Source organism: Glossina fuscipes, unplaced genomic scaffold, assembly GCF_014805625.2.
Source record: "Glossina fuscipes isolate IAEA_lab_2018 unplaced genomic scaffold, Yale_Gfus_2 114781, whole genome shotgun sequence".
Taxonomy (NCBI): Eukaryota; Metazoa; Arthropoda; class Insecta; order Diptera; family Glossinidae; genus Glossina; species Glossina fuscipes.
In genome coordinates this window covers 44,643-71,014 of record NW_024005959.1, presented here as the reverse complement: position 1 = coordinate 71,014, position 26,372 = coordinate 44,643, and the positions used below count along the sequence as shown (strand labels likewise).

Below are 26,372 nucleotides of genomic sequence, written 5' to 3'. Positions count from 1 at the left end.
AAGGCCTTTTCATTTTTTACCCGTAATTAAGAAAGGAGAAACGACAAAAAAAAAAGAAAATAGAGGGGAAGAGAAGAGATGAGAAGAGAAGAGGGAAAAGAAATTTAAGGTAATTGGTATTTAAGATTCGTCTTCGTCGTCTTCGAACTTTTACCACTTTCTTATTTACCAATATATTGTTTGGATTAGTTAGTTATTGTGTGTGTTATTGTGTAGTAAGAATAAAAAAAGTGTAAGAAAAATGGAAAATTTTCGTAACTCTAGACTGTATATATATATATTCAAAATTGTTTTTTTTTTTTTTTACTTAAATATCTGAAAGGTACGTACGTACCTTTTCGTACACATTAAATTGCATCAGAATACATTATGTTATATAATATAATACAAGTTATATATTTGCGATATAGGAATAATTGCTACAAAAATTTCAAGTTCAAGTTTAAATTTACTATATATTATAACATAATAGTTGAGTGTAATCTTTTTTTTGTTTTATTTTTTTTTTTTTTATTTACTTATATTTATATTTGGCTTGTATAGTAAATATTGTTACTGATGTTATATTATAGTATTTTGTTGTGTTGTGCTTAGTAGATTCTTGATAGTTGACATCTTTAGGAAATTGAACATGAATTACGTTTGCCACCCAAACTGCGCTCTTGTATTCTTTGTAAATGTTGCAATTGTGCAGCGGTGGGAGTATGCGATTGGGCGGCTGCTGCTGCCATCGCTGACGATGTGTGTGCTTGATGCTGTAAATGCTGATGATGATGATGATGATGTTGATGTTGGGCCTGACTAGATGGATTATGATGTGTTGGTGTACCAACACCATTATTACCCATCTGTTGTGGTAAAGATTGACGTCGTCGCCTTAATGCAGGACTTAAATTATAAGTGATTTTCGCTTGCGATAATAATTCTTTGAATACCTATTACAAAATATATTCATATACAAAATGAAATCAATAAATTAAAGATAATCATGATGTTATAAGCAATAGTACACTCATATTGTTCATAATTTAACTATGTAACTTACTTGAGTTATATTCTCGTTACGTGCTGCTGAAACTTCGACGAAACCATTCTCCCAATCGACAGTAACCACTGATTCTGTTGTCGCATATTCAACCTTAAAATAATTTAAAGTGAAAACTTTTTATGTTGTTTTTTTTTTTTTTTCTTTTTTTTAAAAAATATTTCTTTTCTTAATCTATTCCTTGAAAAGAACATTTCTCGTATAGCAAAAAGCACAAAAGAAAAAGTATAATGATTGGAAAACTTTTAACTTATCTGTGTCTTTTAACCTTAAAATAACCTTAACATTATTACAATCCTCTAAGCTTAAATAAAGTTAGTAACTCACATTAGAGAATTGTCTCATTCCGCAATAAAACGCATTATTTATTTTATTCTTTCCTATATGCTAAGTATTTGCATGTATTTTGATCAAATAAAGTCTTTATTAACTTTATCGTTTTTGGCAAACATGGCGATAAGAAGTCTAAAGAACGATATCGGAACAATGATCGATCAATTTTCATATTACTTCATCATTTGGAAATCGCGTGCCAGCCAAGCCATGCTGAATTATCCATTCGAGCTGCAACAGTGTATCCTTGACAACTCTTGTAACGTGTCTCACTTTGCGTCTGTTAACCACTATTGGCTTGTGGACAGATATCCACGGTAACACTTTCATCCGGTCTTAGTAGTTCATAATCAACAACACCTGCTGCTGCTGATCCCATCCTACGCACAGCAAAATCTTATCGCCATGAATATCCCGCTTCGGTGTCGATGCGGATGGATCTCCTGGATTAACCTATGACTTTTTGCGCTTGGGATTGTCATAGCAAATTCACTTTTCATCGCCAGTCACAATGTGGTCACAGAAAACTCGCTTTCTTTTGCGTGGTAAGCATTGAAATTGCGTTGTTGAAATGGTTCGACATGGCATTTGCAGTCAATTCGTAGGGTAGGCGCTTGTCATTCAAATTGGATTTATCCCATCGCGACAACAACAACAACGTCTAACAACAGTTTATTCTTCAATCGCTACGCTGTTCCAACGTTATTTGGGAGTATTACTTGGATTTGCGAAATCCATTGTCTTCCAACTTTTTTTGGTCCTTTAGTCCTTTCCATGTCATTGGCATCAAAATCATCACTTTTGAACCATTGAAAGCCAAATCGACAATTGGAATATGATGGGACAGCATTACCATAAGCTTTTAAAAATGTTTGATGAACTTCGACAGCAGACTTCTTCGAATCAAACAATAAAAATAATGAATGTCGAGAATGCAATTTTCACCGTTCACTGAATAAGTCAATAATACTAACTGGAAAACAATTATTTGATGTAGTGGAAGGTCAAAATCATCATTATCATCATCGTGTGTACATTGATAATTCGCATTATTTTATTATTTGCACTAATAGATGTCCCTGATCAAAATATATGCAAGCACCTTTTGTCTGTGCTAAGCACAATAAAATGCTTACATTCCCTTACGGAATTAACCAAATCAACATGTGGTTGCTGTCAACTCTTAATATGTGTATTTGTGGAGAAAAAAAAAAAAAAAAAAAAATTAAACAAATTTACATGGTCTTGAGCGAAATATGTGCCGTTAATTCTCAAAGTGGACAAAGTCTGTTTATAGGAAAATCGAGATATTTAATAGTTTTTTCCTTTTTTTTTAAACCTTTGCACTTTTACTTAATTTTTTTTCCCTTTTTTTTTTATTCCTATCATTAACTCTTTAAATAAGAATTTCAAATAGCTTAATGTCCACTCTATGTCGACATAGAAGTTGATCCAAGAAACACAATCCCAACACACCGTTGACGTAGGAGTGCCAAGGGGTAAACTATATATTTTGCAATTGTGCTTTAACCGTTTGAGTTCCAGATGGTTTTGACAAAAACACTGTCGAAGAATCACATAGCGGCAAGATTCACCGGTTTTTTTCATCGCTCCGCCACTTCTATTGCAGTTTGCGAAGTGATCGGACATATTCTTCAGTTAATAATTCTTTACATTATTAATTAGTTGCGTATTTTAAAATGATTAGACGAAGCAACGCACAAAGTAAGTGAAAAATTAATCTCGATTTACTATTTAACTTTTCTAAATTTGTTGTACTCAAACGGTTAATAACAGTAAATTTTCGCTATTATATTAATTGTGTCCTAAAATATTTCGTAAAGATTGCAAAAATCAAATATATATATATATATATATATATATGTCACGAATTTGTGGCAATCGCAATATGTTACACAAATTGTAATCACAGATGTTAAGACGAAAAAAGAAAGTATCTTTTTAGGCGTTTTTTTTTTGGGAGGGGGGGTTTTTTGTCCTTTTGGATGACTTTGTGCTACGAATACAGGAGAAGTAAAGTGTTGTTAATGTGAGTTTTAAAACTATCCACATTTAGATGGAATGCATAAAAATAAAAATATTTGTCTTCAAATTACATCTAACCTACACTTTGCTTAATTCAAGCGTACAAATGTATTCGAAAATTGAATAAATTCATCCACAATATAACAAAGATGTTCAAGCATCTAACTAAATGAAAACACTGAAAGCATTATAGTGAATCGCAGTCCACCATGGGACCATGCCCCAGACCCTGCAACATACACAGTTACCTGGATATGACGAATATTCGAAATAAGCGGTTTTATGGGAAGGAGTCAAAAAAGCGATCCGATCCGAGCTATTTTCAGTAGCACTTGTCCTTGGACGAAGGCCCGTCAATATGCGGAATTTGATCAAAATATTATCAAAAATTGCAACGTGCAGGTTGAACACAAGACGAAAAGATAGATGGACGGACAGATAGACAAGCTTAGGGAAAGGAAAGAATGACGCCGGACACAATTGAAAATCCGGAAATCTAGTAAATATATAGGCGAATGGAACTATAGAACGGGGCGATAGCTTGCGCATATCCGACAACTGCAGCAACTGAAGAGATAATTGATTGTCTTTATGCTTTGCTTCGAAAATACAGTTAAGATAATGTTGAGCTAAATTGCCTTAGCAATTAAGCAAGCCCATGGCGAGATATATGTCGTGTTTGATGAAATCGGTTTAAAATTAAACTTTCTCCGTCCTTGATCTTTGATGATCTCGCCATAAGTATAATTTTCGACGCTTCAGAAAATGTGAAATCGCAGCGATAGAATTTATGTGCACAGTATAGAGTTGCGTTGCATTTAAATGTCTGACTCATAGAGGGGGAGCGATGTTAAATAGATCTTTATCCTCACTAAACGGTAAAGACGAAGACATACCGCCTGCCTATAAAATGTGCCTTCGCCTTGTCAATCAAGTGCTAATCAACCCGGCTTGACAATGAGTGCCATATATATTCACTGACGCTATGCATGTCATATTCCTAAAGATATATGAGTTTGAATACATAAATTGTCATCTGTATACAGATAGTTTAGATGGTGGGCGAATATGGATTTAATGCTTGTGCTTGTGCTTGGGCTTGTGCTTTTTACGTGATTCGATTTTATGGAAAAAACTTTTAATTAAATTAATTCTTTTATGAATTTCGTTTTCATTTTTTAACTTTTACATCTGTTGTGTTGTAAGTGCGGGCATAGTCGTGTGTTTGACTCATTTTATTATTAAATCTTTTTATGACAGCATAAAATTTTAAAACAAAGCAAATCAGTTATTGAATAAGATATGAAGCGTTTGCTTGCTGCCTTCAACCGCGCAGTAAGGCAGCCTTTATATGAGGAATCTTTTATAGGGGCTACTATTCTCTTCTATTTTAAATGAAACAAGTAAAAAAATTATATTCGGTTGTGACCGAATCTTTCATACCCATTACCGTTCTAAAAAAAATTTAAACAAAAGGAAAAGGAGTAAATTTCGATACTACATAGTATTGGGTGGGCGATGGTTGATTTTTTTTAATCTTGTGGAAATTTATCTCGTGTATCTGTTGCACACGGAGACCAAAGGTTTTTTCAATTTTGGTCGCTTAGACGTTGGCGGGGTTTCTTTAAAAAGTTTGGATCATTTTCAAATTCTTTTGCAAGTTTGTAGACGACATCTTCATAGTTGCGAACGAGACTAGGTTTACCACGGATATTACACAGTTACGCAGACGGTCAGATGGACAGGCGAAAGAACTGACATGCTTAGATACACTTCAAATTTCAAATTGTCCAAGAAATTATTATATACTTGAGGTACACGTCACACAGACGGACAGACGGACAATGAATATGTCCCCCATCCTTCGGTGATCGGTGTAAATATAAAATTTCCGTTGCTTGTGCTTTGTATAAAAAGTTTTTTTTTTTTTTTTTTATTTTTTTTTAAAATTGTTTAGCATATATATCTGGCAGCTCACCTCTCTTAAATCTTCATTTTCCAAAAGTAAATCGATTTTATTTCCCACTACTACAATGGGAACCGCTGTTGTACCTTTAGTCTCATGAATTTGATCGCGTATCATACGGACCTCATCAAATGTGGTGGCATCGGTAACGTCATAGACCAATATGAATGCATCGGCTGATGATATGGATAAAGCACGCATTGCAGGAAACTGCAAATGGGATAAGTAAATAAAGTAAAATTTTTATTATAAAGTTTTCTTTTATTGAATGTTCAGTTGAATGTAATATTTAATTTCTAATCTAATAAAACGTTTTCGTTTTTGTTTTCAGTTAAATAAACCTTTGTATGAAACGCAAACATCATGAAAACGTCATATTTTTATTTATTTTTTTTTTTATCTACAATATACTTTTTTTTTGTAATTTTAGTTCTAAAACCAAAAGTTTTATGTTATGTGTGTTCGTTCATATGTAATTGAAAGCGATTGCACTGAATGAACAAGAGTAAACAAGTAAGCGAGCCATGAAACTAAAACTAGTTCATAAAATAATAAAAAAAGAAAAACAAAAAAACAAAAAAAAAAAACCAAATAAGAAAATTGTATTCGGTCGTGACCGAATCGTTTATACTCGTCACCGTTATCCTAAAAAAGCAAAAAAAAATAAATAAATAAAAGGACTAAATTTTCATATTGTGTAGTGTGCTGAGGGGGCGCTGTTGATGTTTTCTATTTTTAGAATAAAAAAAAGTGTTGTACTATATGAGTCGTAAGAAGAAAATGGGGAAAGCAATTGTCTTCAATGATTTTATTATATAGACGTGTAGGCGTTGTGGGCGTGTTCTTTGAAAAGTTTGAGTAATTTTCCAATTCTTTGGTGTAATATATAGTTGCGCAGACGGACTGACGGGCCGACGAATGGACAGACATGCTTAGGTGCATTCTGTATTTGAAACTGGCCAAGAATTTTTATATTTTATAGCGGCTTTGAAGTTTTCTTTTGTGCATTACAAAATTCTTGACAATGCTTCATATTGTTGCACACTATAAAATGGAATAGGCGTGGCCGACTTTTTCCATTTTTTTAGAGATACTATAGCATGACGTATAGAATTTTGGTTAAATTTTGATAGATTTATTTGCTGTAGTTTATGAGCAATGACCAAAAACCGAATTTTTTATTGTTTTTCATAAATGGAGTTGCTCTCAATTTGCATAGGACTGTGGACGTGTCCTTCGACCGATTTGGCTCATTTTCATTTCAGCTAAATTTGAAGTCGATTCTTGCAGCCAGGAAAATGTTTACAACGGACCATCGGACATACTTAAATTGATTTAGAATTTAACGCAGATCGAGAATATATATATATATATATATACTTTGTAGGGTCTGCGAAGCATCCTTCTGATCGTTGCAAACGTTCTGACAAAGTAAACATATCGTCCATCTTTCGGTTATGGGTATGAAAAATGGTAACCGCAAGCACATAACTAAATTTTTAAAACCGGCAATGAAAACAACAAAAGGAAAAAAAGTACATTGGACGCGACAACATTGAATGAACACTATAATATTTATAGATGGGCATACGCTAGAAGGGCAAATATTCCGTTAGATTAGCTAAAGCACAAGCAATATGAAAATTTAAATTATTTCTTTGTTGACAAAAAAGGAAAAAAAAAAAACATTTTTTCATACACAAATTCTTTTTGATATTGAAAGGTATATAATAAATAAATTGTTTATTGATATCTCGCCTTTTCGAATTTTCATCATCTTGGGACAATATGGTGTAAACAGGACTTTCTCAAACTAATGCATTCTAGCGGTGCCACCGTTTGTTGCCTCAGTTGGAAGATTACATCCCTCACAGGTGTTCCGTTCAACGTCTACTGTAATCTGACATGTCGAAGTCAAGTTATTCCAATGAAGTTGACGGCGCTAATGTATCGGTAAACTTGAGTCATCTCGTTCCGAATATCTCTACGGAATAGTACGGGCTTTGAGCTTATGCTCTATATTTACTTGGATCAGCGGAATGTAGTGTACCTGGAATTATTCAAACATAATGCACGGACCGACTAAAGGAACTCGTTGACTCGTTCATTTTTCAACGTTCGGTCCTGTCTTGGCCAAACGACGGTTAAGGCGACGATAGAAGCACTGAAATAGGATGTGCTAGCACAATTATTCACTTACACATTCGTCTGAGATTACGTTTTATGATTCGCATTTGTTGCGAATCTTGACTTGAAAGATGCTCTTCTTGTTACGGGAGATTTATACTTGTAGCTTTATATCTGTCGTCATTTCTTTACATTGAGGTCAAATTCGCAACCAAGAATTGCTTAAGCACCTATCGGATTTATAGAATCTCTATCAAAATGGACTCCGCATAGATGCCTATAATTATTGTAGTTGTCTTCTAGTAGACTTGTTGTAAGATCTTTTTTTTTTTTTTTTTTTTTGCTTTTTAACCGCAATCAGCTCGAGATGGCTTCAAATACAGTGACAATTTAAGTTCGAGGGTAATAGGGTTTTTTAATTATGAAGCAATTAATTAGTTCCAACTAACGACTAAAGAAGTTGAACGCATCCTGTGTTAAGAAATATTAAGTAAGAGATGATCAAAGTCCATAATGAGATGCGGTTCTCTCTGTCTATCTATCTTCTTAACCTTTTTTAGATCTAAATGAAGAGAATCTAATTTATTTTCCATATAAGTAATAAAAGAGAAGGTGCAGCGTTACTATGATTATTGATTGTTGGAATACCATAAGTCCGCGGGATTTTACTAATTCGCATTATTTTCGCTTATGACTATGAGCGATAGATGAAGCAATAAAAATAGAAATGGTGCTAACTTGGAAAGCAAGTTTCTTAGGGAAGTCATTTGTTGATTACATATAGTCGTTAAAGTCGGCTTTGAAAACGAACTTGAATAGTTGTCCTTGATAAAAACTCATGCAAATTGTGGCTAAAAATCATAGAAAAAAAAAAAGAAGAAATTAAGAAACAAAAGAATTAAAAGACAATCCCAGAACTCTTTCACTACATTTCTCTCTGCAATCCATTGTCAATGTCATTCCGTTCTACAAAATATATGTCAACTTATTTTAACTTTTCTTTATGTTAATTAAAAATATTTGTATATGTTTGCTTGTATATATGCATAAACATTTAACAATCCATTCATATTTAAACAAGTTACGTATTGCATTGTTTTCGTTTTCTTTGTAGTCAGTCAGTCAGTCAGTTTTTCCTATGCTCCTTATTCAGTTGATTTCTAATATCACGCTATGGAAAATTTTATCCTCTGTTAAATTTTTCAAGCAACTGCTATATACAATATATATGTATATTTATTTTGACAACCCTTTGCAGATTGCAAAGCAAACGCATCTCGCCCGACTATGAACGAGCTTGAGAAAGAAATGTTCAATTCAAATTCTTTTTTTTTTTTTTGTTAACTCTAGTCGTAGATATGCGGTAGAAATTAGTTACATCGGTCTACAGGTTCCCCCACAATTATTAATTTGTTTATTTGCTCTCCATTACTCTATACTTCTGTGAATATATTTCGACATGTTGCGAACCATTGCTATAGTAGTTTGTGTGTACTGCAGCAATTGTTTAATTTCGACAACACATTTTTTTTACATAGTATTACGTATTTTGTAATTAGTCGAGCTCACGTTTCCGCAAAATGTTTTGTATATATATATATGTTTTACATTAAATCTACTCTTTATTCTACTCAGGATGAAGGGTATATTTATTATGTCAAAACGTTTGCAACGCCCGAAAGGAAGCCTCAGAAATCCTACAAAGTCTATATATTTTTGATTATTTGGCGTCAAACTTTAAATCGATTTAAGCATGTCCGTCTGTCCGTCTGTGTAATGTCTATTGTAAGCATTCTCTTTACCGCAAAAATGAAGCTGTCGGCCTGAAATTTAGCAGAAATGTTGAAAGTTCTTGTAGGCCGATTCGTATTGAAAATGGGTCAAATCGGTCGAAGCGCACACGCCTACAGTGTTGTGTAAATTCAACACATCTTTGTTGAAATAAAAAAATTTTTTTTTTGTTCGTTACTCATAAATTACAGCAAATAAATTGATAAAAATTTGACCACATATTCTATGGATGATGCTCTAGTACCTTGTACAGATACGGAAAAAATCGGCCTCATCTATTCAATTTTATAGCGTATATAAAGTACAGAAGTCACTCTTAAAAATCTCATAAAGTATATCAATACCTGAACAGTTTCACATTCGGCATGCATCTAAGCACGCCCGGTCGTTTTCTGTTCATCTGTCCGTTTACGCAACTGAGTAGTATCTGTGGTCAAGATTCTGGTATTCGCAAAATTGATGATATCTATCAAAAGAATTTGAAAATAAGCCAAACTTTCTAAAGGATACGCAACTAAAACGCCTACTCATCTATATAACAAAAGATGTGAACACCTTTGCTTTCCGCGTTTTCCCCTTACATTATCTTACTCGTAAAGTACAACAAATTTTCACTTTTATCCTTAAAATAGAAAAAATCTGCCGCGCCCACTCATTATTATATAGGATGAAAATTTAATTTTTTTTCTTTTCTTCAGGCTCGGGTCAGATCACGACCGAACATAATTTTCGTATTTGTTTAATTAAAATTATATTCTAACTAAGAGGTGCGTGCGTAAACATTCAGTCGTGTATAAATCTTTATGTCCGTCACGGCTGGTTATTGATACATTAAATGTGTTTTTGTAACAAGTGCGACGAGTATGTGTCGGTGCTGGCTATGTTGCTAGCACTATCTGCTACTATCTGTTGCCACATGAGCAACAGTCTTTCAAAAATATCTTTTCCGGATCTCCTGTTAGTTAGCCATTCCTATATGAAAAATAGTCGGTTTTTTGTTTTGTAAATTTGCTTCAATTTCTTATGTATTAGGTGGGTATTTATGGGCAGGTGGCACTTTATTTTCCTAACCAATAAAATATGGCCACTGATTATGTATGGCGTTAATTAGATTTCATTTTCGAACTCCGACTTTTTTTTGGCTATATGTATGGAGAAGAGGTGCGAGGGACATCGAGAGAGAGAGAGAGAGAGAGAGCGAGAGAGAGAGAGAGAGAGAGAGAGAGAGAGAGAGAGAGAGGCAGAGATTTCGCGTGTTTCGTCAAAAACAGCTTTTGCATACATATTTGGCCCTTACCGTCCACTTGTTGGGATTTGGAGGCTACCACTAGCTGACGGGTAGGTTAGTATAAGTCGGCTAGTGCACGTTTCCTGTTCTTCTATCAGAAATCATATGAAAAATGGAAGAAAAACTCTGCGCCAAATGGATCCGGCGCGGAATTAATGCCCATACATGTGGTTCTTTAGGTAATTTGTTATTCCTGATGGCAGATAATTTCTTGTACTTCTTTTCCTGTTATTGCGATATATACAAAGTTGTGGAATAAACAATTATTGAATTATTCCTAATATTTATTGTCTGCTATTTTCCCATTATTTTTTGGAAATAAATTTCGAATGACGTAAATCATACATGAATCGCCAACCAAATGGTTCGCGAGGTAAGTCTTTCAAATCAGAGCTTGTTAACTAATGTGTGCCATGATTCCTCCCAAATTGTAGTATCTATCTATAAATGAATTAACCTAACTTACTTTGATCGAAATAAGGCAAACGAAGCAACGACAGTTCTAGTGTTAAATAAATAGTTGCTTAACACTAACTGAATGTAACGACAATTGCGACGCAAGTTGCGTATCCGTTCATAACAGAGGTGATTCAAAACGCTGGCTTATAAAGAAAGTGGGTGGAAAGGGGAAGTTTTATCATTCAGTATAGTTTAAGTTGTGAATAAATAAATCATTGTCTCTCTAACTAATAATATAATTGAGTTTATTTATTCATTTAAAAAAGATGAAAATGAAAGATATAAACAAATTAAAATAATTTTTTCATTTATTTTCATTTACAATTATTTTCACAAAAATATTTATTTTTTTTTTCTTTTGGTTTGCTAATATCTTTACTTTACATTTTTTTCTTGCAGAGAGTAATCTGAACTTGAATATACTGGAATTCCTTGTACACATATTTTGTTTTTTTTTTTTGTCGGTCATCTTAGAAATCTTTGTTGAATTCTTTTATTTGATTTGAAAAATAGTTGCTGTCTGTAAATACTTTCACGTTGCTTTTGCACAAAATCCGTCAGCCGTTGCAGTTCGATTTAGAATATTATAGAAGACATGCAGAGGCGGTCCTTGAAAGTTCGTTTTCGTGCGGTATTTTCTTGAAAACTTATCTGTCATGTCTAGTGCGGTTACAGAATGTAATTTTTTCACGAATACCGTTACCTTTATTATTACTTTCGAAACATCTTTAAATTTCTGCTTAGAGTTAAGAGCTTAGCAAAACTGTTTATAAACTCTAATAATTATTCCAAGCTATTCCTCACAATTTTACAAACTGTCTTTTGCCTTCGTGGCAAATTTTGTGAATTCCATTCTCTTTGCTCTGATAGTAAATTGTTTTTCTTTTTTTTTTTTTTTTATATCTTCGACACAGGAACGGGGGTATATTGAATTTTCTAAGCTGGTTGACGCATCCAGAAGAAAGCTGCCGGCAAACCTCCACCAAGCCGATAAATGCTATATCAGTATCAGATGTCCGTTTGTCCGTCCCTGATAAATGTTTTCTTGCCCGAAAAAAAACGAAGCTATCAACTCGCAACTTGCCATTGAAAATGAACCAAATCGATTAAACGACCCGCCCACTATGCAGCATTAACAGGAAACATCTCTGCTTTTAAAAGCAAAAAAGTTTGCCTGTACCGGTTGCTTTAAGAGCAAGATGGCGGGTCTCGAAGGCTCAACTACAGTCGTGTATAACTTTCTTATTTATTTCGCGTTTTTCTTGTTAATATTTGTTAGGCTGGAGGTGGTGGGTATAAATACAATTTTCTTACTTGGTTTCTCAACTAGTTTTATACTTGATAATGCTTCTTTTGTGCACTGTACACGGTATCATTAAATAGACGATGGCATATTCCGCAAGAGGAACAGAAAACCTTCCATTTTCTTCTCTTCCCAATTATGAGCTTCCGTTTGGAATGCGATTAGTGCCAACATTAGAAGCACTAACACTCAATGATGAATTCGATTTTGATCTTATCCGATATATTTAGCATACGATTGTGAGATCCAAAGAAACAAATCGTTCAAGTGTCAATAATAATTTCTGTAAAAGACGAGTTCTTTCATACTTTTGAGATACTTATAGAAATAATGCTGTACCTTGTTGCAACGGCAGAAGTAAACGTAGTAAAGGCATTTTACCGCTAAACTCTTTAGGGGATCAATATAATTTTTTTTAAGGCAGACTTATGTGAATTTACTGATAAATAAGTAAATAAGACTGTAGTAGATCATAAAAAATAATTTATATATATTTTGCAACAAAAACCGTCAAACTAAGATGGCGACGTCATAATCGTTGTATGGAAAATAAATAAGTTTTTTTGGCCCTTCTTTGGTATACGTTCAGTTTAATGATAACTGGACTAGTTTTTTACTTTTAGTTACTCAACGTTTTGCTCTTGTCATTGTCGTTGTCACTATTAAGGCGCAACTAATTGCGTTAAGATTGCGTTAACAAGTTGGAAAAGTCGTCTTATCTTAAAAAAAGAAGAAGAAAAAAAATAAAATATATTTTCAATATTGTTGTGTATTAATCTCTTCAGCTCATAATTCCATACTTCATTTTATTTTCACTCTTACTTCCCTATTAAGATCACAAGATGTCATGGATGCACACAGAGTTAGAAGATAAGATATTAAAATTCATCTTATAACAGGGTGAATATATATAACAAATACCCAACTCGGACGATTCTTAGAAAAACATTCATGCGGGGCATTGTAAATGTTGCCATGTCATTTATTTATACAACCTATAATTCCAGGCATTAATCACGCACAAGTTCACGAACGAATCAGGGGGAAAAATTGCTAAAAGATCAAATACTCATTACACTCAGATAGGTTGAGCAATCAAAAAAAAAAAAAAAAAAATTCTGTTCTCTAAATGAAAAATATCACGAAACTTGAGGATAATTAAGTTCCGATCCGCCTCAGTGGCTCAGAGTCGGCAAATGTCTCGACTAGCCACTCAATTGTCTTGGGTTCAAATCTCAAGTGCAGTAGACTTTGAAAATAAATGCCGAAAGCCTTAGATGCTAGTGCTTTAAGACTTTATTTAGTCTTAGAATTTATTCTCTGACTAAATTTATAATAATAGTAATAATAATAATAACAATTAAGTTCCAATTGATGCGTCAACGCTTGCTTGTCAGTGCTGTGTAAACCACATTCGTTTTAAGCTAAACATGAAATTTCGCCTGCTTTTTTTTATGTTTGTTAAGGTGTGCGTTTTGTTTTTTGTTTTTTTTTTTTTTTTGCATATTCGCAAAGGTTTGTTTAAACGTTTTCATTTTATATATATATGTATAGTGAAAATGTAGTTTTTGAGGGTTTCTCTTGTTTTATTATGCTTTAATTCAAGTGCATGTACATTCATTCATATAGTGCTTGCTGTATTGGTTGAACACTTTCGAAAGTAACAAAACTTTAGTAGAGTTGAGAGAAGCAATTTTCTCCCTGCTGCACATTTTGCTTTATTAACTATTTCGCCTTTTTGCCGGCACATCTTAACTGTTTGCATTACTATTAGTGTTTCTGAGCAGTTATTATTATTGTTATGTTTTTTTGTTTTTTTGTTTTTTTTTGTTTTTTTGTTTTCTGGCTTTTAAGGGAGAAGAAGGGAAAACTTTTGTTATATGCTATTCCCTAAGGGAGAGAAGAAGATTGCGGTTGCACTTGAGAGGTGGTGGGATAAAACTCTATTAACAGCAGATAAAGTAATTGGTTTTAAATTTAATGAATTTTATATTCAGTTTGCATTTAATTACTTACTGCCTGTAAATCTTACAATCATTTAATGACGAATTATACAAGAAACTTATTAACAACCTCGTCATATTAGTATGGAAATATATATATGTGTTTGTTCGAAAAGTAAGACCAATATTCAAGTTGAAATGCACAGGTATACCGAATATCAGAAATACTTTGTTTCTAAACTGCTAGCAAAGAAGGGCGAGAACGGCTTGACGACGTCCGAACAGCGTCCCGAACGATGCTCAACCTCTACCGAGAGTAGTCACGTCAAATACATCAAAGATTCCATATTCAACAACCGTTGATCGATCATACGCTGACGTTGTTGACCTTTCAAACGGATCAGTCAACGACATTTTCAAAGACATTTTGGGCCTGGAACGAGTCAAATCTCGATTGGTATCAACTGCTTTGAAAAAGAATATCGCGTTAAAATCTGTGAGGTGGCTATGGAACACATTATTACGGGATATGCAACTTGCGTCCACGCATACGACCCGGAATCAATGGGACGACGTAGCGAATGCCGCGAAGAAGGTGAACTAGGATCGAAAAAACCGTGCCAAAGTCGCTCCAAAATCAAGCAGATGATAACCGTTTTTTTTTCCTAATTATCGTGGTGTTATGTACTATGTACTATGAGTTCCTTCGGCCAAGCCAAATTGTTAACAAGAACCATGACTTGAGTGTTATGCATCGTTCGCGTGAAGCTAGTCGTAGAAAGGGGGCCAGTTCGTTCGAAGCGGTTAAACTAATTTTAAAGTGCAGATATATTTTCAAAACCGAGCTTTTCGTGAAACCACCATTTTTCAGTCGGCCTCATCTAGATAGCAGTAGCAGCATTCAAATGACACGTGTCACAATTTCATGGCATTCTGACAATTCGTTTACAGATTACAGTAGCTTTAGTTGCCCCGTTTTGCTAAATTTCCAAACGAATGCAGAAAGGAATGTTTGTGAGTTGGTTAGGCAGAGTTTTTCAGTGATATACATATATCCGTATACACTTAATGCAACCTGTATCACAAGTGTTGTAGGGTATAAAAGTGACTACACTCTTCTTCTTCACTACAACGTTTGGGCAAGTAAAGTGATGACAGCGTTACCAAGATTGAAATAGTAAACGACGTATTACTTATCATTGTTCCGTCTCTTAATTGTTTACTTTACGTTTGGGAAAAGTTAATTTCGCAGAGAAACTTAAATTTTTATAAACAAAGATAGAATGCTAATGGGGTCAGAGTTTTTATTCACAACGAAGCGAATCTTCTAGATGAAAAGATCGAGAGAGTTATCGAGAAAAAAGGAGAAAAATCTTTGTTTCAGTAAAAAGTGCTTTATCTTAACTTTAAAAATTAACCCTGCGCATCCGAACAGCGCCCGAGAGGCGCCATCTTATTCATTACTGCTACTCGAACCGCGGCCGAGAGACGCCATTACTATTTTTGATAATATTGTCCGTTAAATTGTGCACGCGTTGTAAATTTTTTCACTTGATATGAGATTAGTCCGGTATATATCAGATGATGGACACTTAGATCGTATTAGAGCTGAACACTATATTACTTTTGTTTTAAGTTCTTATGTTTGATGTGTTACAATATTTTATTAAAACTACTCTTGGGTAACTGAATACCTATACTAAAAAATGGTTCAGTTGCAAAAGGTTAAAGAACGAATAAAACGACTTAAAAAAAATTCGATCATAATTCGAATCGATCAACGGCCATGAGAACAATTTCCTATTCCTCAATTCTATTTTTCAAACGGAAATTTAAGATTCTTACTAAGCTTTTGTCCGGTTTTCATACCACTCGCACTTAAAGTTAGTGCATACAAAAAAAAAAAAAAACCGTTAATGTTTCTTCGTAATGATTACTGGCGGATTTATTCATTCAGTATATGCCTTGAAAAAAAAAAAACAAAGAAACCGGAAATTAATATTCACAGCTCAATATTCAACGTAAAAGTGTTTGTATTTCAACAACGGAATACACATTGCGGTTGAGTGTGTGCGTACAATTGACTCTTTTCATGCGGTCCTTTTGTGATTTTAGCGTGATATTAAAAATCATTCAATATCATTGAAATGCTAATCGTAGTTAAAAAATTTTTTCCCGTTGCACACTTGCCGACTGTAAATATCGCAAAGTAAACTCAACTCTTCTTCTGAAGTTTATGGAGAGGAGAGAACTTGTATGTAAATCGAATGATTTGTGAATAAAAAATGACGGATCGAAATCAAGTCATGCGACCATTTTCCATTATGGTATTAATTCAACAAGTAGATGACACAGAATGCGGATCATATCCCAACAGCCTTTTGCGACATGTACGCATTTCTATATATCTCCTATCATCTCGAAATAAGCAGCTGCACAAGACAACATCGATTTAAGAAGTTCCCTATTACGACAAAGTCGGTAACCCATCAACAGTGTGTGATGGGTTTCGGCAGCAGATATCTTCAAATCGAACAACAAAAGTAATAAATGTCGGCAATGCAATTTTGAGCGTTCCATGATTAGCTTCTTTATGCACTGATAACCTCAATAATACTAAATGAAAAACTAACTCTTTATTTAGAGAATGGACAAAATCGTGGAATGTCACTGATCAAAATACATACAAGCACTCAATCATTTGTGCGGGATGTGCATTAAATCGTGAATTTTTTGTACCCCTAATCCAAGGTGATAGGGTATATTCACTTTGTTAGAACGCTTTGTAACGCCCAGAGGCAAGCTCCGGAGCCGACAAAAAGTATACATATATTCTGGGATCGGTATCATGTAATGTGCCAGTGTAATGTCTATTGTAAACATTCATGAATTGGCCGCAACAACGAAACATTCGATCGCAAATTGGGCAGAAACATTTTAAGCTATTGCACATCGTATAGAAGAGTGCCCTCTTACAATACAACGTAAACTGAGAAAACCAATGGAATGAAAAATTGTCTTTTTACTCATTACTCATAAACTAGGGCCAACAAATCTACAAAAATTTGAGCATTCCATGAACGATGGTGTAGTATCTCCACAAATATGGAAAAAAGTCCTTAAGAATACTTATGTGCTTTGTAGGCTCTCTCTGAAGTTTCCTTGCATGCGCTGCAAATGTTTTCACAAACTGCAGATGTCTTCAGCTTCTTATGGTATGGCACAAAAATGAATAATAAACAGAAGTTTCTAGAGATCCTTCCTCGCCTTTCGGTTGATCTGGTTCTGATATATGTGCAGAGAGTAGCACAGAGAAGGTGCTCGATAATCCTTTGTTTAATATAAGCGTATTATTGGGCAATCATTCATTATCTTCTTCTCAGTTAATTATATGACAAATGTACAGAGATTTGCTTTAAAAAACCCAAGTGTTTCGTTTATAATAAATTTATTAAATTTTAATTTAAGTTTTTTAGAAATTTTAATGGATGTATTTATATGCTCGTTCCCTACGTTACGCTTAAATTAAATATAATTTCTTGAAAATTTCAATTATTATTAAAACAAGTATACTTATATTACAAATATATGGAAAAAAGGACAGACTTAAATTTATTATTGTGAAAGGAAATTAATGAAAATAAAGGAAATTATAAATAAAATATTAATGACAATTAAGGATAATGCAAAAAAGTGAAGAAATAGAATGGAATAAAAGTAATTGACTTTAGCTATGTTAACGACAAGTGCGCAATTATTGTTTCATGACGAGCACAGTTAGAAAACGAGCACAGATTAACACGTTCCAGGTATGAGAAGCATAAGAAGGCGATGAAAATCTAACAACTAATGCGACTTAATGGCTACCGCATTGCGCAGGGAATAAGACTCAAGACTGCCAAGTCAGTGTTCGTGGATACGAATCTCAGATCATATCGTAAAAGTATCTGTGTATTATCTATAGTTACTTGGACTTTTGTTAGTTATGAATGTCTCTATGCCTTAACATTTTGTATAGCATTTACTTGAGCTTTACTATTTGCTTTTTTGGATTGATAGCCTACAAAATTGCGTAGAGGTTATAGTCAGAAAATCGTGGACAAGAATATCCTAAATGGGTGATTACAAGCGGGAATACTATAGGTAATGAAAACCGTTAAGGGAATCGAAATTGTCACTCATCAAGGCAATTCTCTATATATTTGTGTAATTGTTCTATATATACATCTATATATATAAAACAGATAGATATAAAATATTTAATAAACAACCGAAATACATTCAATCTCAATAATCAATAATCGAAATATTCCATTCTTGCATAACTCCTGTGCCGGAGAATAGCCGTGGAGATGCTTAGACGGACAGATGGACAGACATACGAATGGATAAATCCAGATTTTTACATTGATGGAAAATATTGGGTTCGAGAGCCTGCGAAATGTTTCGGCACGAAATGTATATGCACACCGAACCCTTCGCTGACGGGTATAGGAAACCCCTGAGTACCGATTAACTAAAATTCTTTCGTTCACTCTAAACTATGAAAATGAAAATCGGCCGTGCCCGGTTTTTTTTTTTTGTACCCATCATTGTCATTCTAAAAACGACGAAAAAACTAAAAGAAATTAATTTTCATGCTCTATAATATGGACTGGGCGCAGCTGATTTTTTTTATTTTCAAAATAAAAGTGTTGGTTGTATTAGCGTGTGGGCGTTGTAGGCTTGTCTTTGAAAAAAGTTCAAGTCAATTTCAAATTCTTTTACAAATTTGCAGACGCCATCTTCATTTTCGTTAACGGGAAGTTATATTTTACCTAGACATTACCCAGTTGGGTAAACGAACAGACGGACATGATTAGGTGCATTCGAAATTTGAAACTGGCCACGAATTTATATCTTTTATGGGGTTTTTGCAGCTCATATCTGCATGTTGTTCTAATAATAGGTGGGCGTGGTCAATTTTGCTAAAGCATCGTCCACGGAATATGCGTCCAAATATTTGTACACTTATCGGTTCTTATAGTTCAAGTAATTAACAAAAAACCCATTTTTTATTCCTTTTGAAGAATGGAGTTATTCTCATGTTATGTAGTATTGTAGGCGTGTCCATCGATCGATTTGGCCCATTTGCAACAACAACCCGCCTACCAGAATTTCCTGGTAAATGTGTGGTCGAAAGTTTCATTTCTGCAGCCGGGGAAATGTTTATAATTGGCCTTACATAGGCGGACAGAGGGACACATTTAAATCGATTCAAATTTTGATGCTAACCAAGAATATATATATATATATATATTTTGTGGTGTCTCTGAAGCTAACTCCTTGATGTTGCAAACGTTTTGATAAAATGAATGTACTACTCATACTTCGTCGATGGCTATAAAAACAGTTTTAACCTTTTAAGGATTTTAATAAAGTTTGACGTCGGTAACGGCGATGATATGCACGTTATTGATAAAAATTTTGCGAAAATTTCAACTTTTTACAGATGGCCTTCATTCCTTATCCATTGGGTAGATGGATGGATTGTGATTATTTGCATTTTTAAGCTTTTAATGGAAGCTATGAATGGCCAGGTAACAGATAAAACATTTCAATATTTTTTTCGTTATATTAATTTTAAACAATTGCTGAAATTATGAATATAAAAATGATGGACATAGGGACATGAAAGAATTAATTTTTAATATCATAAGTAAGAGAGAATCCGATAGTATATTAAAAAAGTAGAATCAAAATGCGCTTACCTCATACGAACCGGCCGTATCCAATATATCCAGGGTTAAGCTGACCCCAGCAATTGAAAAGTTCCCTTGATGCATTTCTTCAATTGTTCGCTTATATTTGGTGGTGAATGTATTGTAAAGGAATTGCGTTATAATTGATGTTTTACCAACTTTAGCAGATCCCATAACGACAATTTTATGTCTGGCATTTGTGGGACCAATGGCATCGTCTACGGCATTGTTACGTCCAACTCTATTTGGCATCGAAAATATGGCATCATGGAAAACATAATAATAATTGATGTAAATGAAAAAGTTTTGTTAGCCTTCGTACTTCGTACTCAGCAAAACAAACATCAGGAAAGAGTTTTTGGTTTCAGGTAAAATTTCTATAAAATGCATGTAAAACTCAATTATAAGTTCTATTGTGTTCCATAAAGGCATTTATGTATGTATATACAATAGTATATATGTACGTAATTGTATATATATATATATATATAGTACAATTTGATTATTTTTCTAAAGAGATTGGTAGGCCATGGTATTCGAAAGCTGTATAAATGTGTAAATGTAAATTAATGTAATTAATAATAATTGGTAGCCACCACGTAGTGGTAACAAGTCTTCTAATTGCGTTGCCATACCGCTTGTCACATCAGACAAACCTATGCAGTAATAAACTCTAACGATTTATATCGATATCTATTGATCAGTTCCTATCGACTCGTCTAGTGCGAAAAAATTGATTTCGATTTTGTTTTGGAACCGACAACACTCTCTTCTTACTGCGCTTTACTCAGTTATTTTAGGTTCAAGTTTTCAATTGAAAGATAAAGCAAGCTTTGTAAGGCGTTAAGGTCGGCTATTAATTGTATGCAATGAAAGACAATCCGTTATATCAATGGCATGATTGGGAAAATTTTCAAATACCATCAATAAAACGTAACCAGAAATAATTATCTCAAGGGTCTTATCTGTTTCTTTTTCTTTTTTTTTTTTTTTTGATTTTAGGAATCCGAACAGCAAAGGGAAATGTACGGATCATTGGAAATAGATCCGAATGGATTGCTGCAAATCAAGATGTGACTAAACTCATGTTGAGCAAGAATCTGCATCCGCTTTACAGTCGATGCTTAAGTATAATTTGGGCGATTAATATCGAAATAAATCAAAATAATCTACGCTAGTTCTTCTCCGCTATTATAGCTTGTTTCTTAAAGAAACCTAATGAAAATGTATTTGCAGTGTAACGAGTTGGTTTGAAAATGCCAAGAACCTGAGAGAATATAATTTTTCGGTCTGGCACGCATATGCATAATAATTAATAAAATTGTTAGAAATTAATAGGTTGGAGGGAACGTTCTGTCGTATTTTAAATAGGCAGGTATTTTTTCCATCCAATCATACAACTGTTGGCGATCACATTAAATCTCTTGGGTTTGTGTTAAAGCAAAGTGATTGGGTTCCACATGAATTAACGGTAAAGAATTTATCTGATCGTGTGAGAATGTGTTCCTTCACATCTGATTAGACACAATGTGAAGGCGTTTTTGGCCAAGCCGTTTACTGGAGATGAAAACCGGATTCTTTACGAGAACATTGAGAGAAAAAAATCTTACTGCAAACCAGGAATATCATCAGCAACAGTCCCAAAACCAAATATCCATTAACGGAAAGTACTGCTTTGTTTGTGGTGGGGCAGGAATGGTCCAGTGTACTACGAGTTGCTGAAACAGGGAAAAACCATTAACGCGGTTCTGTACGGCAATCAGCTGAATAAATTGAATGCGAATGAATCGAAGAAGAAAGGCCTGCATTGGCGTGTAGATAAGGAATAGTGTTCCACCATGATAACGCTCGACTGCATACTGCAATGGTGGCACAACAAAAACTGAATGCATTAGGATGGGAAGTCCTTAGTCACCCATCGTATTCACCTGACATTGCACCATCTGATCAGATATCTGCAAAATGATCTAACGGGAAACAAAATTCAAGTCTTTTGCAAGTGTTTCTAAGACAGTGGCTTCAACTCCAAGAACGAGAACTACTATAAAAAACAGGAATTCACAGGTTACCTGAAGACTGAAGGCAACAGATTGTAACAAATAACGGAGCATATATAATCGATTAATATTAAACATTAAGCATTTTCATAAATGAATTGAAATATTTTCTTTAAAATACGACAAAACTTTCCCTCCAACCTATTATTATCTATTTTTGCGTTCTTTTTCTAACACAAAAAAAATTTGCTTTCTTCCACGCAATTATTTTCGATAGATTTAGTTTTTTGAAATGTATCTTTTAGTGCGAAGTGATTAGTTTTTCGACCTTGAATAAATAGCATTTAAAGCTTAATCTAACTGCAACTATAACTTTATATGCCTTGTGTGTATAGTAAATGCATTTCCGTTACAACGTTTTTGTTGTTATGAGTTTGTTAAACGTTTTAAAGATAACCAACAATTATTTTCAACTAGCAATTCCCTAATGCACGGTACGCTCATTAAATCAAAAATTTATAGAAATTTTCGGGTGTGCGGTAAAACTTGTCAGAAGAGATTAAACCATACAACGACAACGACAACGACAACGACAACGACAAAAAAACAACCACTTACTTGTCACGTTTGGATTTCTCATCTGCATTGTCATCTTTTAGGAATGATGGTTGCAGGCTAAAGCGCCTACGTAAATGACGTCCTCGCATTTTCTTTTCAGCTGATGTTGCTGCTTCTATATAATCAAGATGTGCTTTCACAGTTTTCGTCAACGTTTCTCTGACAAAAAAAAAATTTATATGCGTTCCTTCGTCGTCACCGGTTTTTTGTTCTATGTACGCGATGTGATATATTTATGTAATAATGTTGTTATAGCAAATCAGAATTTTACGTTCTGCCGTACGTCGTTTTACACTCTTCTTATATTTGCCGTGGCTTGTTATTTAGTTTAACAGTTTATTTCAAAAATTATTTCCCCGTTAATTGTATGCAATAGTAGTAGTAGTAGTTGGACTTATTATCATCATCATATTTCTAAAACTTGCAAAAATTGTATTCTTTCGTTTTTCGTCTCTTTCTTTATCTTGCCTTTGTTTAATTAATTGTTTTTTTTTCTTCTTCGCTCAGTTAACATAATGTAGTATAGCTATGGCGTTATGCATTCTTCTCGCTAGCATTTTAAGCCAAAGTGTTTTCCGCTGATCCTAAAGGAGAAGGAATTTAATGAATTTTTGTTACATGTTATTATAAGCTTCGTCTTCTTCTTCTTCTTTTTTTTCTCGTTGTTGCTAATTTTATTAAATATTTGTTTCATTTACAAAAAAAAAAAAAAAAAAAAAAAAAAAAAAAAAAAAAAAAAAAAAAAATGATTATATTATATAATATGTTATGGCATTGTGTGTGTACGTTCATTTATTCATTTACTCCATCGTTTCTTTCCTCACTCATTCATACATTGTGTTTGTGCATCCATGTGCTCATTCTGCTGTTGGGTGTTAAATGCGGTAAAATAATTCATTTATAACCTAAAGTGTGATGACAAAATCTTTCGCTTTAATTGCTTTTATAGGTATTTAGGCAATTTGCGTTATTAAAATTTTATTTTAAACATATGTAGTTAGTTGTATGCATCTGTTTGTAATTAATCGAAATAGTGCCAAGCCTTTCATTTCGAATGTAATGTTAGTGTTGAATAAATTCACTAATAAAAGCAAATGGCATCTAATGTCATATGACGCTAAACTGAGTTTTTACAAGCAGTTGAAATCCATCGGTCCATTGGATCATCTGCTATAAATAATCTCTCGTCTGCAGACACGAAAGTATCGGCTTCAAATTTGTGCAGAATTATTAAAAGTTTTTCTACGCCAATTGGTATTGAAAATATCGGTCAAATCGGTTGAAGGACAGGTCTATAAAACCACATAAATTGAGAACACCTCTGCGATGAAAAGAAAAAAAAAGCATCATTGCTGACAAATCATCGGCGATGATTGGCGAATATATATTCTATGGGTGATCGTGTAGTATCTGCACAAAAATGATAGTAACCGGCCACGTTCATCTAGTATTGTTATCGATGAAAATCTCATAAATACGAGAAATGCGACAAAAACAAGAGCCGAAAAGATTACTCCAGCGCCTTGACTATATCGATGTTGTTCCTCAAAATGTTTTCAAAGAGTTGCAGAGAGAAAAAGAATATGGTTTGGTAATGTTGTGTAAAGAACCACAACACTTTTACAACAAAATTAAATCATTTGGAAAAAGTCCTTAAAGAAGTCGATTGCTTGATGTCGTATGCTATGAACCATAAAGAGTGAATCTCGATTATCACTCATTGACGTATGTAATGTCGTAGAGAAATTTTGCGTTAAAAAAAAAAACAAATAAAAGTTTTTATGCTTAACTAACAAGTTTAACTCAATACTTTTTAAAGAGCACATATTTTTCGCTAGTCTCGAATATGTTCAATTTTTGTAGTTTATGTGGATCCTTTCACATTATTTCGTTCAGTTCGTTTCGTACGTGAGCATAAATAAATAAATTAAAAACGGCGGAGATTAGATAAATAAATAAGTTTTTAACGTTCTCATAGCCTACAGCACATGTGCTTCGGGCTATATTAGGTTTGTGCCGACGATTGTATCAAATCGAAGAAAAAGAATCGAAGCCCATCTTTTATTATACCGATCGATTCAAAATCAAATTTACTCAATAATTTTCCAAACCGATCTAAGCTTGTCTGTCCGTATGTCTGACTGACGTTCATGCGTAGACTATTGTGTTCAATCCACAGGTCATAAAATTTCGAGATATTTTAATAAAATATGGCACACTAGCGTGCTTTGGCCCAAAAACATGCACTTTTGAAAGCGGTCCGGATCGGACTAGTTTTTCGGCCACTCCTCATATAAAGCTTAAATTTGAAAAATCGTTTTAGGGAAACATATTGCAATTTTCACAATTCGCTGTGTAAAAGTATTTCAATATTCTAAAGTGGCATGAGGCAATTTTTTCCGTACCTTCTCTTATAGCCGTTGCAACGAAAAATGTGATAGACCGAGACGATGTCTAGGGTATGTATTGATCGGCCTTGGCCAATCATTTTGCTTTTCACGATTGATGGCAGAAATGTAATTCAGCTTAAATATTAACTGCACGCACTTATCGAATGGTGTGTTTTATAATATTCTTGCTTGTATTGTTTTTTATACCTTCTAAAAGATATACTGAAATTATCATGATGTTTGCAACACTCAAAACGAGGCTATCAAGATATCCTATCAAGTATATATATTCTTCTGATCGGCTTGAAATTCGTAATTGATTAAGCTATGTCTGTCCGTTTGTGTGTTTCTGTGTCTGTATGCTATGTGTGTTACAATGTCGAGCATATTTGGTACGTTGGATGGATATAAGCATATAGTGGCGTGTAGCGGTCTATGTAGACTTTGTTTTCATTTTCCATATAACGAATAGTAGTATGTCCATCACTGGATGGCCAACTAAACTCAATTGGATTATCAATGAGATTCATAAAAAATTCGTATTAGATCACTTGTCCCGATTATTTTTAATAATAAATAATAACAAAATATATATATAATGATAGGCTAGGCAATGCCGCATGCAACTCTGTTTTAATTAATATTATTGCTTCAGTTATAATTGCTCAATGAGTGTACAATATTTCGTAAACCTTTTCTTTCATCCAAATTGTCCCACTTTCTTAGGATATTTAGTTGCCCTTACGAAATGAAACACTGGGATCATAACCATTTGACTTAAGCATTAAGAGTGTACTCACCTTAGAAGACATAGAAAGTATGTCAAAGATGCTTAGAAGTATGTAGTGACCCTGTAGAGCGTATGTACTTATCATCGATGTGAATAAGGACAATAGACTTAGTTAGGCTCTTATGTATGAAATCATACGTACGTTTTTAAAGTATTGTATAGCATTCATTTTAAACTCTTTCTTCTTATATTGTTTGGTTGAAACTTGGAAAACCGCTAAATCAATTAGTTAGTTAGAAATTCATTCGGTTGTTAGTGTACATTATTTTAGATTATCATATTTTAGATGAGAAACGTTGTGTGTTATATGTTGCAAAATTATTCTACCCATGGACACCCAAATGGATTAAGTGAAAATTCCGTATTACGATGTTTACGCGAACAAAGTATATGACGTTACATATTTCCTTTATGTTTCAATTATATCGACCAAAAAAAATTAACAAAAGATAGTATTTTGAGAGGCATCGGTCTAAGCATTACTTAATCACTTTCCTCAGCTCAATCATATGCTTCAACATTTTCTTTGTTTTTC

At 33.7% G+C, this 26,372-nt stretch overlaps 1 protein-coding gene across 1 annotated transcript; it reads right to left on the bottom strand.

Annotated features, from left to right (window-relative positions):
* Window positions 1-283: 283 nt before the first annotated feature.
* LOC119644391 (ras-related protein Rap-2b-like) lies at window positions 284-23,058 on the bottom strand. The gene is made up of 5 exons (XM_038043936.1): window positions 22,658-23,058; window positions 20,052-20,283; window positions 5,403-5,600; window positions 1,046-1,138; window positions 284-935 (listed from the first exon to the last, which is right to left on the bottom strand). The coding sequence occupies exons 1-5, from the start codon at window positions 22,744-22,746 to the stop codon at window positions 618-620; spliced, it is 930 nt and encodes a 309-aa protein (XP_037899864.1). The 5' UTR covers window positions 22,747-23,058; the 3' UTR covers window positions 284-617.
* Window positions 23,059-26,372: the final 3,314 nt, after the last annotated feature.

Coding starts and splice junctions, on each gene's coding strand:
- LOC119644391 (XM_038043936.1), bottom strand. CDS start 22,746: ATGCGAGGACGTCATTTACGTAGGCGCTTTAGCCTGCAACCATCATTC. Junction 5,601..20,051: donor ATACGGCCGGTTCGTATGAG/GTAAGCGCATTT, acceptor TCCCATTTGCAG/TTTCCTGCAATGCGTGCTTT. Junction 936..1,045: donor GTAACGAGAATATAACTCAA/GTAAGTTACATA, acceptor ATTTTGTAATAG/GTATTCAAAGAATTATTATC.